The sequence below is a fragment of the Sceloporus occidentalis genome, unplaced genomic scaffold, assembly GCF_023333645.1.
Source record: "Sceloporus occidentalis isolate IW3139 unplaced genomic scaffold, rSceOcc1.0.p SCAF_1, whole genome shotgun sequence".
In the NCBI taxonomy this organism is placed as follows: domain Eukaryota; kingdom Metazoa; phylum Chordata; class Lepidosauria; order Squamata; family Phrynosomatidae; genus Sceloporus; species Sceloporus occidentalis.
The window spans coordinates 8,367,212-8,381,214 of record NW_028316981.1 but is presented as its reverse complement, the minus strand read 5'-3'; the positions used below and the strand labels follow the sequence as shown (position 1 = coordinate 8,381,214).

The 14,003-nt window shown below is 42.1% G+C and overlaps 1 protein-coding gene across 1 annotated transcript; it reads left to right on the top strand.

Moving 5' to 3' along the window:
• Positions 1–930: 930 nt before the first annotated feature.
• On the top strand, positions 931–12,456 carry LOC149320603 (uncharacterized). The gene is made up of 6 exons (XM_089503280.1): positions 931–1,004; positions 2,945–3,465; positions 4,416–4,533; positions 6,580–6,653; positions 8,149–8,275; positions 10,421–12,456. Exons 2-6 carry the CDS (start codon positions 3,040–3,042, stop codon positions 12,265–12,267), a joined length of 2,592 nt encoding a protein of 863 aa, XP_089359406.1. The 5' UTR covers positions 931–1,004; positions 2,945–3,039; the 3' UTR covers positions 12,268–12,456.
• Positions 12,457–14,003: the final 1,547 nt, after the last annotated feature.

The window sequence follows — 14,003 nt, the reverse complement described above, 5'->3', positions numbered from 1 at the left end:
CCATCATATAGTTTTAACAACCAATCCTCTTTAGTTGGGATTTGCTCGACTTTCCAAAAATATTTTTTTTTCTTCCTCTTTCTTTATATCATCATTCATTAAACTTAAGAGACAGAGTTCTGGATTCAAGATAAGCTTTGTGCCAAGAACAGTGTTGATTGAGTCATTTATCATCTTCCAATAGATTTTTGCACTTTTACAACTCCACTGACAGGAAAAAGGTTCCTTTTTCTTTTTTACATTTCCAGCATTGTTCTTTTTTAGATTTGTATATTTTTGCTAATTTATACGGAGAGAGATACCAGAAATAAAACATTTTATAAAGGTTTTCTCTTATGTTTTGTGCCACTGTCAATCTATTAACATCTTTCCAGACCTTTTCCCACTGCGATAGTTGTAGGGAATGTCCGAAACATCTAGCCCATTTTATCATTTGATCTTTTATCTCCTCATCTTTCAATTCAATTTCTAAGAGTGCTGCATAGAATTTTCTGATTAATTTTCTTTTTCTTTTGTCAAAATCCTACATAAATCCGATCTATCTCCTTGTTCAATATCAAAATCAAAGGTTTTACCATCCATCTTAAATCTTTCGACCAGTTGTCTATACATAAACCAATTGACATCCCATCCTTCTTTGATTAGACTCTTTCTTGTTTTCAAAGTAATACCACCTTCTGTATTTGTCCATATGTCTTCATATTTAAACCATTTCGTATCTCCGCTCATTTCTTTCCTATAGAAAGCTTCGAGGGGTGAAAATTCATTTTCTTAGCTTTGGCCCAGTCAATCCTATTGTATTGTATTGTATTATGGGGGGTGAAAGGGTTAAAGGAAGAGAGAGGGGAATTCCTAGAGAGGCTGGAAGGGATGTCCAGTCCTCCAGAGCAGTAGAGATGTCCTAGAGATGCCATTAAGGTGGGGGGGGGGGTCCAGTCCTCCAGAGCAATAGAGTTCTCCCTCCCTGGAGGTGTATATATCTTTCTCTCTCCTTCTGAGATCTGGTGAGTCCCCACCTTGGACCTCTTGCCTCCTCCTCCTCCTCCTGGGATCTCCCTCTTTCCTGGGGCCTTCCCTTCCTCCAGGGGAGACCCTTCAGGAGAAGAAAGAAGAGGAGGTCCATCTGGGAGGCTAGACCCCCAAGGAGGAGGGGGAGACACTGCTGAGACAGTGGGCCTGATCAAATGAGTGGGAAATGTAATAAGACCTTAAAGAACTGCTGAACAGAGAATGTGGGGTAATGTGATGAATAGGAAGATAAATGTGGCATCATTGTTACAGTATAAAATTATTATAAACAGTATATATACAGTAGAAAAGTGTCCAGATCAAGGGAAGTAATAATGCCACTCTATTCTGCTCTGGTCAGGCCTCATCTGGAATACCGTCTCCAGTTCTGGGCACCACAATTCAAATAGCATGTGGACAAGCTGGAGCCTCCTTTTTTGGAGCTTTTTAAACAGAGTCTGGAGGGCCATCTGTCAGGGATGGTTTGATTGTGAGTTCCTGCATGGCAGAATGGGGTTGGACTGGATGGCCCTTTGGGTCTCTTCCAAGTCTGTGATTCTAAGTTGGAGCGTGTCCAGAAGAGGACCACCAAGATGGTGAAAGGTCTGGAAACCATTCCTTATGAGGAGAGACTTAGGGAGCTGGGTATATTTGGCCTGGAGAACAGATGGTTAAGAGGTTATATGATAGCCCTGTATAAATGTTTGAAGGGGTGTCATATTGAAAATGGAACAAGCTTGTTTTCTGCTACTCCAGAGAATAGGACCCGGAACAACGGATGCAAGCTACAGGAAAAGAGATTCCACCTCAACATTAGGAGGAACTTCCTGACAGGGCTGTTCAACAGTGGAAGAAACTACCTCAGAGAGTGGTGGAGCCTCCTTCTTTGGAAGTCTTGAAACAGAGGCTGGATGGCCATCTGTCAAAGGGGGTGCTTGGATTGTGAGTTCCTGTATGGCAGAATGGGTTTGGACTGGATGGACCTTGGGGTCTTTTCTAATTCTTACGATTCTAAGTTGGAATATTTCCAAAATGGTGAAGGGTCTGGAAACCATGCCTTATGAGGGGAGACTTAGGGAGCTGGATATGTTTAGCCTGGAGAAGAGATGGTTAAGAGGTGATATCTTATGATAGCCCTGTTTAAATGTTTGAAGGGGTGTCACATTGATGATGGAGCAAGCTTGTTTTCTGCTGCCCCAGAGAATTGGAACAATAGATGCATGGTACAGGAAAAGTGGTTCCACCTAAACATTAGGAGTAACTTTCTGACAGTCAGAGTTGCTCAACAGTGGAACACACTCCCTCAGAGAGTGGTAGACTTTCCTTCTTTGGAGGATTTTAAACAGAGGCTGGATAGCTATCTGTCGGGGGTGTTTTGATTGCATGGTTGAATGGGGTTGGACTGGATGTCCCCTGTTGTCTCTTCCAACTTTATGATTCTATGAAAATATGCTATTTAATGTAAAGGGTGTAATAGCATAATGTGCTGCTTTTGTTTTCAATAGATATGATTTTAAATTGCTTTTCACTCTCTTCTCAAGTGAAAGAACTGCTTGAACTGCCTTTCTTTCAGGGAAGAGGCCTCCACAAATGTCTTCTTCCCATGTTTGTGCTTGAGTGTGTGTGTGCTGGTGCTTCCAAGTCTCCTGTTGACTTATGGCAATCCCAACCATTTCATAGGGCTTTCTTAGTCAAGGAATACTCAGAAGTGAGTTTTGCCAGTTCTTTCCTCTGAAATTTAGACTACAGCATCTGGGATTCATTGATGGCATCCCATCCAAGTATTAACCAGGGCAGAGCCTGCTTAGCTTGCAGGATGAGACAGGATCTGGTGCCTTTTGGGTAGCTGTACCTGGATAATTCTTAATACAACTATGTACACTGATGGTGTTCTATGAATACTTAATAATAACACAGTAATTACTTGGTTTTACAGCATCTTGCATCACAGCAGCTTAGCAACATATTTGTCCTGAGACAGATGGCGGAGGAATATCTTTGATCCTATTGGTGTCTTAATTGGCATAAAAAATGAAGATGGATGAGCCAGGCTTAGCTGGTCCAGAAGGAGAAAGAGACCCTGATGACCGCAGTGCTGAGAGCAGTGGGGAATTCTGGGAGAGGACAGTCCAGAAGAGGTTCCTGGGTGAGGACCTTGCCAGCTCAGACATACAGTGCCAGCACTTCAGACAGTTCTCCTTCAAGGAGGGTAAGGGACCTCGAGAGGTTTGCAGCCGACTTCACTATCTCTGCTGTCAGTGGCTGAAGCCAGAACACCACACAAAAACTGAGATCCTGGACCTGGTGATCTTGGAGCAGTTCCTGACCATCCTGCCCCCGGAGATGGAGAAGTGGGTCAGGGAATGTGGGGCAGATACCAGTTCCCAGGCCGTGGCCCTTGCAGAAGGTTTCCTTCTGAGTCAGAAAGAGGCTGCAAAAAAGCAGAAAGAATCACAGGTAAGAACATTTCTTCCTGGTGCAAAAGTGAGCAAGTGATGGCTCTGGGGCTCTCTGTTTTGAACCCTCTGATGACTTAAGCAGGTAAAGCTTCCCCCCCCCCCCAAGGGATTCTGCTAAAATGTGGTACCTTCAGTTTGTCTCTCATAAGGAGGAGTGTGTGGATAATCCATCTTATGATGAAGTGGAATCACAGTCTCTGAAGCCTCATAAAAATGTTATTCTGCTTTAAAACCAGGTGGGTGATCCTTTTGTGCCATTTTTTCAAAGGAAGTTCCAGGTTTTCCTGCTGGCACTGCCACACAACCAGAGTTTCCCCCGTGGTGACTACAATGTCCGAGTAGGGCCCTGATGTGTTCAGGATTAGAATGAGCTTTCACCTACTACAACAAGTAGCCAGCTCTCACTCTAAGTGGGGAATCTCTTGTATTTTTTTGTATTCATTTTATTTTTATTCCAAACCCAACATAAGAAATTACCAACAATTGTGTTGTGGCCACAGACTGTACAGGGAGGTATAACTATACATTATTAAGTAGGTCTTCTTTTTAGTTCCTTCATATGTCTGTTAGCAGTTCTTCCTTACACATATATACTCACATGGACTTACTACACTGAATCAATGACAGGATTTCCATTATAAGTCAACACAGGGTTATTCAGGCATTCAGATGTTCTTGCTGTGCTCTCCATGGAATTGTTTATGTTCTGGCTTATACTATAAACTTATACCAAGTATTGACAAAAGTGTCCTATTGTATTTCACTTTGCTGAGCTCTTATTTTGTTTGTAACTTTTTCAAGTAGGTCTAATGAGGTGCTGGCTTTTTCCTGACTTGATTGTCAATGGATGCTTCATACCACACCAGTCCAAGCCTCTTCTCCAAAAACATTTGGCATTTTCTGTTCCTCCTTAAAATTCTATGCTTTGAATCCTTACTGCTGTTTCAGGTCAGCAATTTTTTGACAGAAGTTCACTCTGTGGCAGAGAAGGCACCATTGGACATGAGCCAGAGTCCCCAAAAGAGGGAGATCAAGCAGGAATGTGATGGACGGCCCCCCTTGAAAGGTAAGGATGAACACTCTCTGCCTAGATTCCTCTTGATCTCTCTGTTGTTGTGTGCCCTCAAATAATTTCTGACTTGTAGTGACCTTAAGCAAAGAGGTAGTACACGAATAACTGGTTAATCTAAATGAATTTATGTCTCCAGGATTAGATGAACTACATCCAAGGGTATTAAAAGAACTGGCAGATGTAATCTCAGAGCCACTAGCAATCATCTTTGTGATGATTTGTGAACGCCTGGAGAACAGGAGAAGTCCCAGCAGACTGGAGGAGGGCAAATGTTGTCCCCATCTTCAAAGAGGGAGGAAAAAGATTACTGCCCAGTTAGTCTGACATAAATACTAGAAAAGATTCTACAGCAGATAATTAAAACGAGAGTCTGAACATTTAGAAAGGAGTGCTATGGTTCCAAAAAGTCAACAGGCGTTTCTGAGAAAAAAATCATGACTGATCTGGTTTTTTGATAAAAACTACCAGCTTGGTAGATGAAGGGAATGCTGTAGATATAGCATATCTTGATATCAGTAAGGCCTTTGACAAGGTCCCCCATGAAACGTGAGCTAGATAGTGCAGCTGTTAGGTGGATTTGTAATTGGTTGACCGGCCAGACTCAAAGGGTGCTCAGCAATAGTTCCTCTTCATCCTGGAGAGAAGTGACCAGTAGGGTCCCACGAGTTCTGTCCTGGGCCCAGTGCTAGGCAACATCTTCATCAATGACTTGGACAAAGGAGTAGAGGGCCTGCTTATCAAATTTCCAGAAGAGAGCAAATTAGGAGCAGTAGCTAATTTCCCAGAGGAGAGGATCAAAATTCAAAATTACCTGAATAGATTAGAAAACTGGGTGAAAACTAACAAAATGAATTTTAACTTGTAGAAATGTACTTAGGCAGGAAAAAAAATGATAGACTCCATATGAACAGATAGACAGCTGTAAAACAAAACCAAAGTGGGCATTTATTTAGACACAAATAGATATGACATTGAAGACCTGAACTGTAAGTCATTTATAATTCCCCAACACCAGTCAATACTGTTTTCTAGCTGACTGTCTGGTCTCTATACTGTCTGTTCCTATCCCACTTCAATCTATTACCTATCTTTAGGGCATCCTTTTTTCAATCTGCCTTCCAACAAAGACAAGCCTTACATTTTGTAACATTTCTTCCCTGTAGGCTGCCCTTCACAACATTTTCTGAATTGTGATTGGCTGCCTTCACCCATGTTTGCCCAATTCCTCCTTTCACAGCAAGCCACACTCTCTCAGCCGCAAAGGAAGGCAAGGGCAGTCCTCCTCCCCGGACAAATCTTGCCAAGAGCACCCCGTAATTGGTTCAACTTAGGTTCATCATAAGCCAGAAATGACTTGAAGGCACCCAACAGCAAGATAGAGAGAGAATATATTTTATATATATATAAAAATCCTTCCAAACATGTAAATGAGATTTTGGGGGTGAATATGTTCTTGGCAAGATTTTCTCAGGGATTTTGCCATTGCCTTTCTCTGAGGCTGAGAGAGTGTGACTTGCCCAAAGTCACCCAGTGGGTTACTATGGCTGAGCAGGGTTTCAGACCTTCATCCCTCAGAGTCCTCAGTCCAAAACTGAAACCACTAACCCACACTGGGCTGTACATTTTATGGGCTTGTGTTACTGTCTTCCAGATTCCTTTATGGAAGCAATGGGACATTGTTGACTGATATGCTTGCAGTCCCTCTGCTCATACTGCTTTCCATTCAGTTGTACATTTAGTGCCAGATGTTGCCATTCAACCCAAGAGCTGGACATCATAGGCAATGTTCATTTTGAAATGCAGACATTAATTTTTATGTATCCTTGATGTACATGGCACATCTTATCCCCTCTGTCCCTATAGAGGAAATTGGGGCAGAGTTGGCATAAAATGACTTTGAAAAAAGGAGATTTGTTGTCAGAGGCTTTGTTGATTGAGCTGTGTCTGTACTTCATAGTGAATATTAGTTCAAGACTGTTGCTGTAACCTCAGATAGAAGTGTACATGACTGGCTTTCCCCCACTTTGATCTCTCCTACAGAGGCTGGAATGATGCCACCAACAAAGACGCAGTCATCTCTTCCTACTCTTTGCAATGGACCAGAACTAGATCAGGTAAGAAGAAAGATTCCTGGAACAGGAAGACTTGAGCAGTCTGGGTTCCTCTTTCCCCAGATCACATTCTTCTGAGTGCTAGGGGAGAATTTTGTTTCTTTTCCTTTAGATTTTTTAAAAGTGTAAAAAAGTTCCACTTTTTCCATCTTCCAAATGGAGAGAAGATCAGAATTGAAAAACATGAATGGGAGAGAAATTCAGACTGACAGATTTTATCCATCCTTGCCTCACCTTTAAAATCCCTAGGTTTGACTCCCCTTACCTCTCCAGCACTCCAAAAGGTACCCTCCAACATTTCACAGATGAAAACCGGGACATGTATGGCTAAGCAATATCAGACTGTGGTCAAGACGGTAAAGGTTATTGCTGAGCAACTACACATAAACAAAGAGAGGTTGCGCCAGGAAGCTTTTGCCAGAGTCTACTGGGAAGGGCAAGATTTGGCCTCCTCCTCTCCTTTCCCTTTTGCTGAGTTGTTCTTCTTCTTGTTGTTGTATTCCTTCAAGTTGTTTCCAACTTAGGAGAACCCTAAGGTAAGCCAATGATGGGGTTTACTTGGCTAGATTTATTGGGGTGATCTCCTGAGGCTAAGAGAGTGCGACTTGCCGAAGGTGACCCAATGGGTTTCCATGATTGACTGAGAATTAGTCTCCAGAGTTATAGTCCATTAACCCACACTGGGTGAGTTATCAAACTTATTTTGCACTTTGAACTTGGTCTGTAGCACCTGAATTAGCTGAGAAGAAAGGGGGAGAGTGGGAGGGAAGAAAGAAACTGGGACATTTAAAAAGCTGCTGAAAAAGTGGGACAAAACAGGATTAATTGGCATTTTCCCAGCCAAAATGGGACAGTTGAACGGTATTCCATAAACTTCAAAACCTTCTCCCAAGCAGAAAAGTTAAACAAACACCAAGAGAAAACTGGCAGGCATGACAGTTGAAAGTTATTATTATTATTATTATTATTATTATTATTATTATTATTATTATTAACATTTGTTTATAGAGCCCTGTAAACTTTGCACAACAATTTACATAGTAAGGGTCAAATAAAATAAGAAAAAAAGAATAAAAAACCTGCCAAACGGTGTACAATCTAAAACAACAACAGTCCATGATTAAAATATCTCTAAAATGATACAGCATCCCTTCTGGCTTGCTGAAGTTCAGTAGTTTGACCTGCCCATCCCATCTATAGTTGCCTGCCCCTGGTTCAAATCCTGCAATGTAAGAACATCGTCATTTTTCCTTTCAGTTGTGGTGTTATATTCCTTCTAAACTAATCTCCTTTTGCTGCAGCTTTAGAGTATGTAATGGGTTGAAGCTCCTGTGTTTGCCAGAGCTTGTCCAGGATGTTCATGCTGGAGTTGTGGAAGAAATCAGTATAACCTCATCTACTTTTTGAGCCTTATCAACCTGTGTGATTATCTCTGTTGTCACAGTCGGCAATTATCATAATGTCAGATAAGAGCAAGAAAATTTTCTTTGGTTTCCAGGGCCTGGTGACTTTTGAGGAAGTGGCCATGTCTTTCTCCCCAGAGGAGTTGGCCCTGCTGGATTCTGACCAGAGAGCCCTGCACAGAGAGATCATGGCAGAGATCCGTGGTATCATGGCTTCTCTTGGTAAGAGGCCCTCTTTCCTTGGATGATTATCTCTTCTGTTTTAAAATGCATTTCTAAAATGCCATTCATAGTTACAATACTTTGAAGCAGTCCTGACAGCCCAATTGGGAAAGGGATGAGCCCCATGTATGCAAATCATGGAGGAGGTTTTTGGGATCATGGGTTGTCTTTGTAAGGCTCCTTTGTTTACCTGTTGATGATCATTTCTGTTCTAAAATGTGTTCAGATTGTATGTTTTTGTGAGGCAAGAGGCTATGGACAGTAGTAGTGTTTCTAGTAGGGTCTCCCAAGTGAGGCAAGCTCTTGCTGAGAAGCCAAACTAAATGTGCCAAACAGCTAATAGCCAACAGCATTACACTGGTGCCTCGGGTTACGAAATTAATTCGTTCCGCCATTCCTTTCGTAACCCGAAAATTTCGTAACCCGAAAAATAATCCGTTAGCACTGGAAAGCCTATAGCTGCACTTTGCAGCATTTGAATTTCGCGCCGAAATGAATTTCGTAACCCGAAAAATATTTCGTAACCCGAAACAGTTTTTGCCAATCCAACTTTTTCGTATCCCGGAAATTTCGTAACCCGATCATTTCGTATCCCGAGGCACCAGTGTACTGGAAGGGGGATCCCCCTGGCTGAGGATCTCTCAGAGAGAAAAGAACAGAGGACAAGTATGAGTAGTACTGTGTCTAATGATGGAACTGGACCAAAACTTAAAGGTTGTTTAGCTGCTACCTGCACAGAGGTGAAGGAAAAGTCCGAAGCTGTACAACATCAGTAGGAAAAGAGGGGAAACCACACTACAGGTGGATTGAGTCAATGTAGGAAGCCATGCCTCTGAATTTGCAAGACTTCAGCAGGGATATATCACTCTGTCAGCACACATAAGCAGTTAACTTCCCTCCTGACCTATGCAGTTGGTAGATCTCTGATGATCGGGACTCTTGGAGATATCTCATTCGTAGGGTCACCAGAAGTCTCAATTGCTTTGATGGCAGATAACAAAATGAGCAACAATATAAGAATAATAGCAGCAATGTTTCTTCTTAATGGGAGTGGTATCTCAATTTATGCCAATTACAGCAGGGTGAGGGAACAGGTTTCTCTCCAGATGCCCTCTGCCCCATACCCACCCTCCCCCAGCCTCCTGTTGATGCAGTCTTGCAGTGGTAGGAGCACTGTTGTATAAGGAGGTATCTTGTACCTTGTGGAACAATGGAAATAAACAAACATACACAAAATTACCAGATTGCATACATGTACATAATTAGCTGGGTTCCAGACTGTGTTCCAAAACACACTGCAGACATAATCCAGTTTGAGAGCACTTTAACTGCCCTGCTCAGTGCTAGGGAATTCTGGAAACTGTTGCTTTGTGAGACATTTAGCCTTCTCTGTCAGAGAGTTCTAGTGCCATAATAAACTACAATTCCCAGAATTCCCTAACACTGAACCAGGGCAGTTAAAGCTGTCTCAAACTGAATTATTTCTGCCATGTATTTTGGACCAATATCTGTTTGAGCCAAGCGGTGTGTTCTTGAGTCATGGTGTGTTCTAAAAGGCCTGTATATGCAGCCTAAAAGATCAGTGAGGAAACAGTACAAATTAGAACAGCTAAAACAGTGTAAACATTAAAAAAAATGTAGGGCTTTAAACTATACATTCAATTAAAACACTACTTTTAAAACAGTTAAAACACTTGAAATATATATTGTATATATAAAAAAACAAAGATAACACACCTAATTCCTGTTAATCTATCCTGGTCAGTTAAAGCTGAAAGCAAGTTTGCGGTCCTTGCCTGCTAGCATAAAGACAACAGAAAGGGTGAAAATCAAACCTCCCTCAGGAGGGAGTTCCAAAGTCTAGGAGCCACCGCTGAAAAGGCTCTCTCCCATGCACTTACCAGCTGAGCCTTGGAGGGTGGTAGGATGGGGAAAGTCCTCCCTAAAGACAGGGTCTTATGGTAAGATCACTTTCAGATAGTCTGGACTTAAGCTGTAAGAAGGGGCATAGTATCTCTGCTTCTGTTCTGAGGATTCATTTATATTTAAGATTGTTTGGCTAAGCTTTAGTCCCTTTAACCATACCCTGAAATTCTTTTTCACGCAAAGTTGCAAAAAAAAAATCTGCTTTTTTTCCCTTCACAGCAGAAAACGGGGGGAAAACATACGTGTGTGCAAGGTATGGAAAGTATGGAAAGTGTTCTAGGCAAAACCTGGAACATACCATCCACCAAGAAGCCCAACATTCAGAAGAGGAAAGTTATATCAAAGAAAAGTGCTACAAATGCAATGTATCTGGGAAATGTTTTCCACAAAATAGAGTACTTGTGCCTCACAGAAGACTGCACAATGAGAAAAAACACTTGAAATATGGAGGTTCTGTGAAAGGTTTTGATTATAAATTGTACAATGTGAACCACCAAGATGCCCACATAGTAAAGAAGCCACACAAATGCTGGAAGTGTGGGAAATGCTTTGCTGACAGTTCACTACTTATGGCACATCTGAAAGTGCACACAGACCATGTGAACCACTGCAAAGTCCACAGAGGAGAGAAACCATTCAAATCCAGGGAATGCAGGAAATATTTTCCTCAAAGGTCCATCCTTATGAGGCATGAGAACATCCACACAGAAAATAAACACCACAAATGTCAGGTATGTGACAAACATTTTGCTCGAAAGGCATGGCTTGTAATTCATCAGAGGCTGCATACGGGAGAGAAACCTTACAAGTGCCAGGAGTGTGGAAAATGTTTTACTGAGAATTCAGCCCTTTTGATCCATCAGAGTGTTCACACAAGAGAAAAAACATGCAAATTTCAAGAATTGGGGAAATGTTTTGCTCAGAATTCTCACCTTCTAGGCCACCAGAGAACTGACACAGGAGAGAAACCATACCAGTGTCAGGAGTGTGAGAAAAGTTTTGCTCGAAAAGCAGATCTTGTGAAACATCAGCGAGTGCACACAGGTGAGAAACCATACGTATGCAAGATGTGTGGGAAATGTTTTGCTCACAGTTCAAATCTTATAAGCCACCAGCGAGTTCACACAGGAGAAAAACCATACAAATGTCAAGAATGTGGGAAATGTTTTGCTTATTACTCAGTCCTTTTCAGTCATCAGAGAATCCACACAGGAGAGAAGCCGTACAAATGCCATGAGTGTGGGAAATGTTTTCCTCAGACTTCTTCTCTTCTAGGCCATCAACGAGTCCACACGGGAGAGAAGCCATACAAATGCCAAGAATGTGGGAAAAGTTTTGCTCAGAATTCACACCTTCTAGGCCACTGGAGAATCCACACAGGAGAGAAACCATACCAATGCCAGGAATGTGGGAAAGGGTTCGCTCGTAAAGCAAACCTTGTGAACCACCAGAAGATCCACACAGGAGAGAAACTATACAAATGTCAGGAGTGTGGGAAATGCTTTTATTGCAATTCACAACTTGTGCGACATAAAAGCAGCCACACTGGAAACAAACTGTACAAATGTGAGATGTGTGAAAAATGTTTTGCTCAAAAGGCAGACCTTGTGAAGCACCAACGAGTCCATACAGGAGAGAAGCCATACAAATGCCAGGAATGTGGGAAATGTTTCACTCAGAATTCAAGCCTTTACAGCCACCAGAGAATCCACACAGGAGAGAAGCTACACAAATGTCAGGAGTGTGGGAAATGTTTTTATTGCAATTCACAGCTTGTGACGCATCAGAGTAGCCACACTGGAAACAAACTGTACAAATGTGAGATGTGTGAAAAATGTTTTGCTCAAAAGGCAGACCTCGTGAAGCACCAACGAGTCCACACAGGAGAGAAGCCATACAAATGCCAGGAATGTGGGAAATGTTTCACTCAGAATTCAAGCCTTCACAGCCACCAGAGAATCCACACAGGAGAAAAACCATATAAATGTGGGGAGTGTGGCAAATGTTTTGGCAACAGTTTGCATCTTGTGAACCACCAGAGAGTCCACACAGGTGAAAAAGCCTAGAAATGTCAGGAGTGCAGAAAATGTTTTGCTTAGAAAGAAGACCTATTGATGCACCAGTGAATTTGTACAGGAAAAAAAATGTAACAGTGCCAGGAGTGTGCAAAATGTTTTGTTTCCAAGTCAGAATTTGCAAAACACCAGAGAATCCACACATAATAGAATCCATTTAAATGCCAGGAATGGCAAATAGCTATTGCTGTCAAGTTCTTCCTAATGGTTTGGTGGCTTCTCCTTTCTTCTAATTTGAATCTATTAGTTCCTCTTCCTTATAACAGAAAGAAACAAGATCACTCCATCTTCTGCATGACAGTCCTTCAGATGTTTAAAGATGGTTATGATATCATTTCTCGGTTTTGTCTTCTCTAATCTAAACATACCCAGTTCCTTTAATTGTTCCTCATAGAGCTTGCTTCCCAGACCTTTTACCATCTTGGTCTCCTTCTAGACACATTCCAGCTTGTCAGTATCTTTCTTAAACTGCAGTGTGCAAAAATGAACACGGTATTCCAGATGAGCCCTGACTAAAGCAGAACAAAGTGATACTGTTACTTCCCCTCATCTAAGGATGATGCTTCTCATGATATAACATAGAAATGCAAACCATAGCTTATTTTATTGTTTACTGCTGTCCTATATTGCCGACTCATGATAACCTTGTGGTCTACTAAGACACCTAGATCATTTTCACATGTACATCTCTTAAGCCAGAGGGGCCTTGAAAGAGGAAGAGGAAGAGGAAGAGTGTACTTACTGACATCACCTGCAGCAGGGACATAGCCAAGGGGGGGGGGGGTCCTTGGGGTCCAGACCCCTCCTTCCATTAGAAAAATGAATGGTGCATGCTGCTGCGTCACCGCGTCCAAGCCCCATTATAATGATGGCACTTAGTCTGGACCCCCCCCTTCCTAAAATCCTGGCTACGTCCCTGCCTGCAGAATACAACTGATCAGCTTATTTCCACTCTCCATAAACTGCTGGAAAACAGTTCTTACAATCAAATACTTCTTAATGTTTTGCTGGAATCTCTTTTCTTGTCATTTGAAATTGTGGGTTCTGGTCCCATTCACTCGAGTAACAGAAGTCAAACGCACTCCCTCTTCCACATCAGTCCTTCAGATGTTCAATTAAAATTGTCATGTTAGCTCTCCATCTTCTCCAGAAAAAGCATAGGTAAGATATATAATTCCTTCAACTGTTTCTCATTGAGCTTAGTTTCCAAACCCTTTACTGTCTTGGCTGGCCCTCTCTGGATACATTCCAGCTGGCCATTGTCCATCACGGTGATGCCCCAAACTAGACACAGTGTTCTAGGTAAGGACTTACCAAACTGGAACAGAGTGCTCTTCTTCCTCCTGGTCTGGTTCCTATACCTCTGACAAGATTTGCACTGGCAGTTTTGCTGCTACTATCATACTGCCGATTCTTTTTGAATTTGTGTCTACTAAGACAGTGGTTCTCTAACTGTGGGGCAGGACCCTAGGGTGGCATGGGAGTTGCTCAAGGGAGTACAAGTTCCTTCTGAAACCTGTTTGTGCTGGAGGAGAAGAGAAATGCAAGGAAGGTGCTTGGAGCCTCTGCCCGAGGGAAGAGGAAGAGAGCTATTTCCTTATGTTAAAATATGAATATACACAGGTGTATGAACAAAAATAAACGCTCTAAACAAACAAAATATTTTATTCATATCCTCCATCAAGCCAGGGGGAGGGAACATCCAGATGTAGATGTAAAGGGGATCA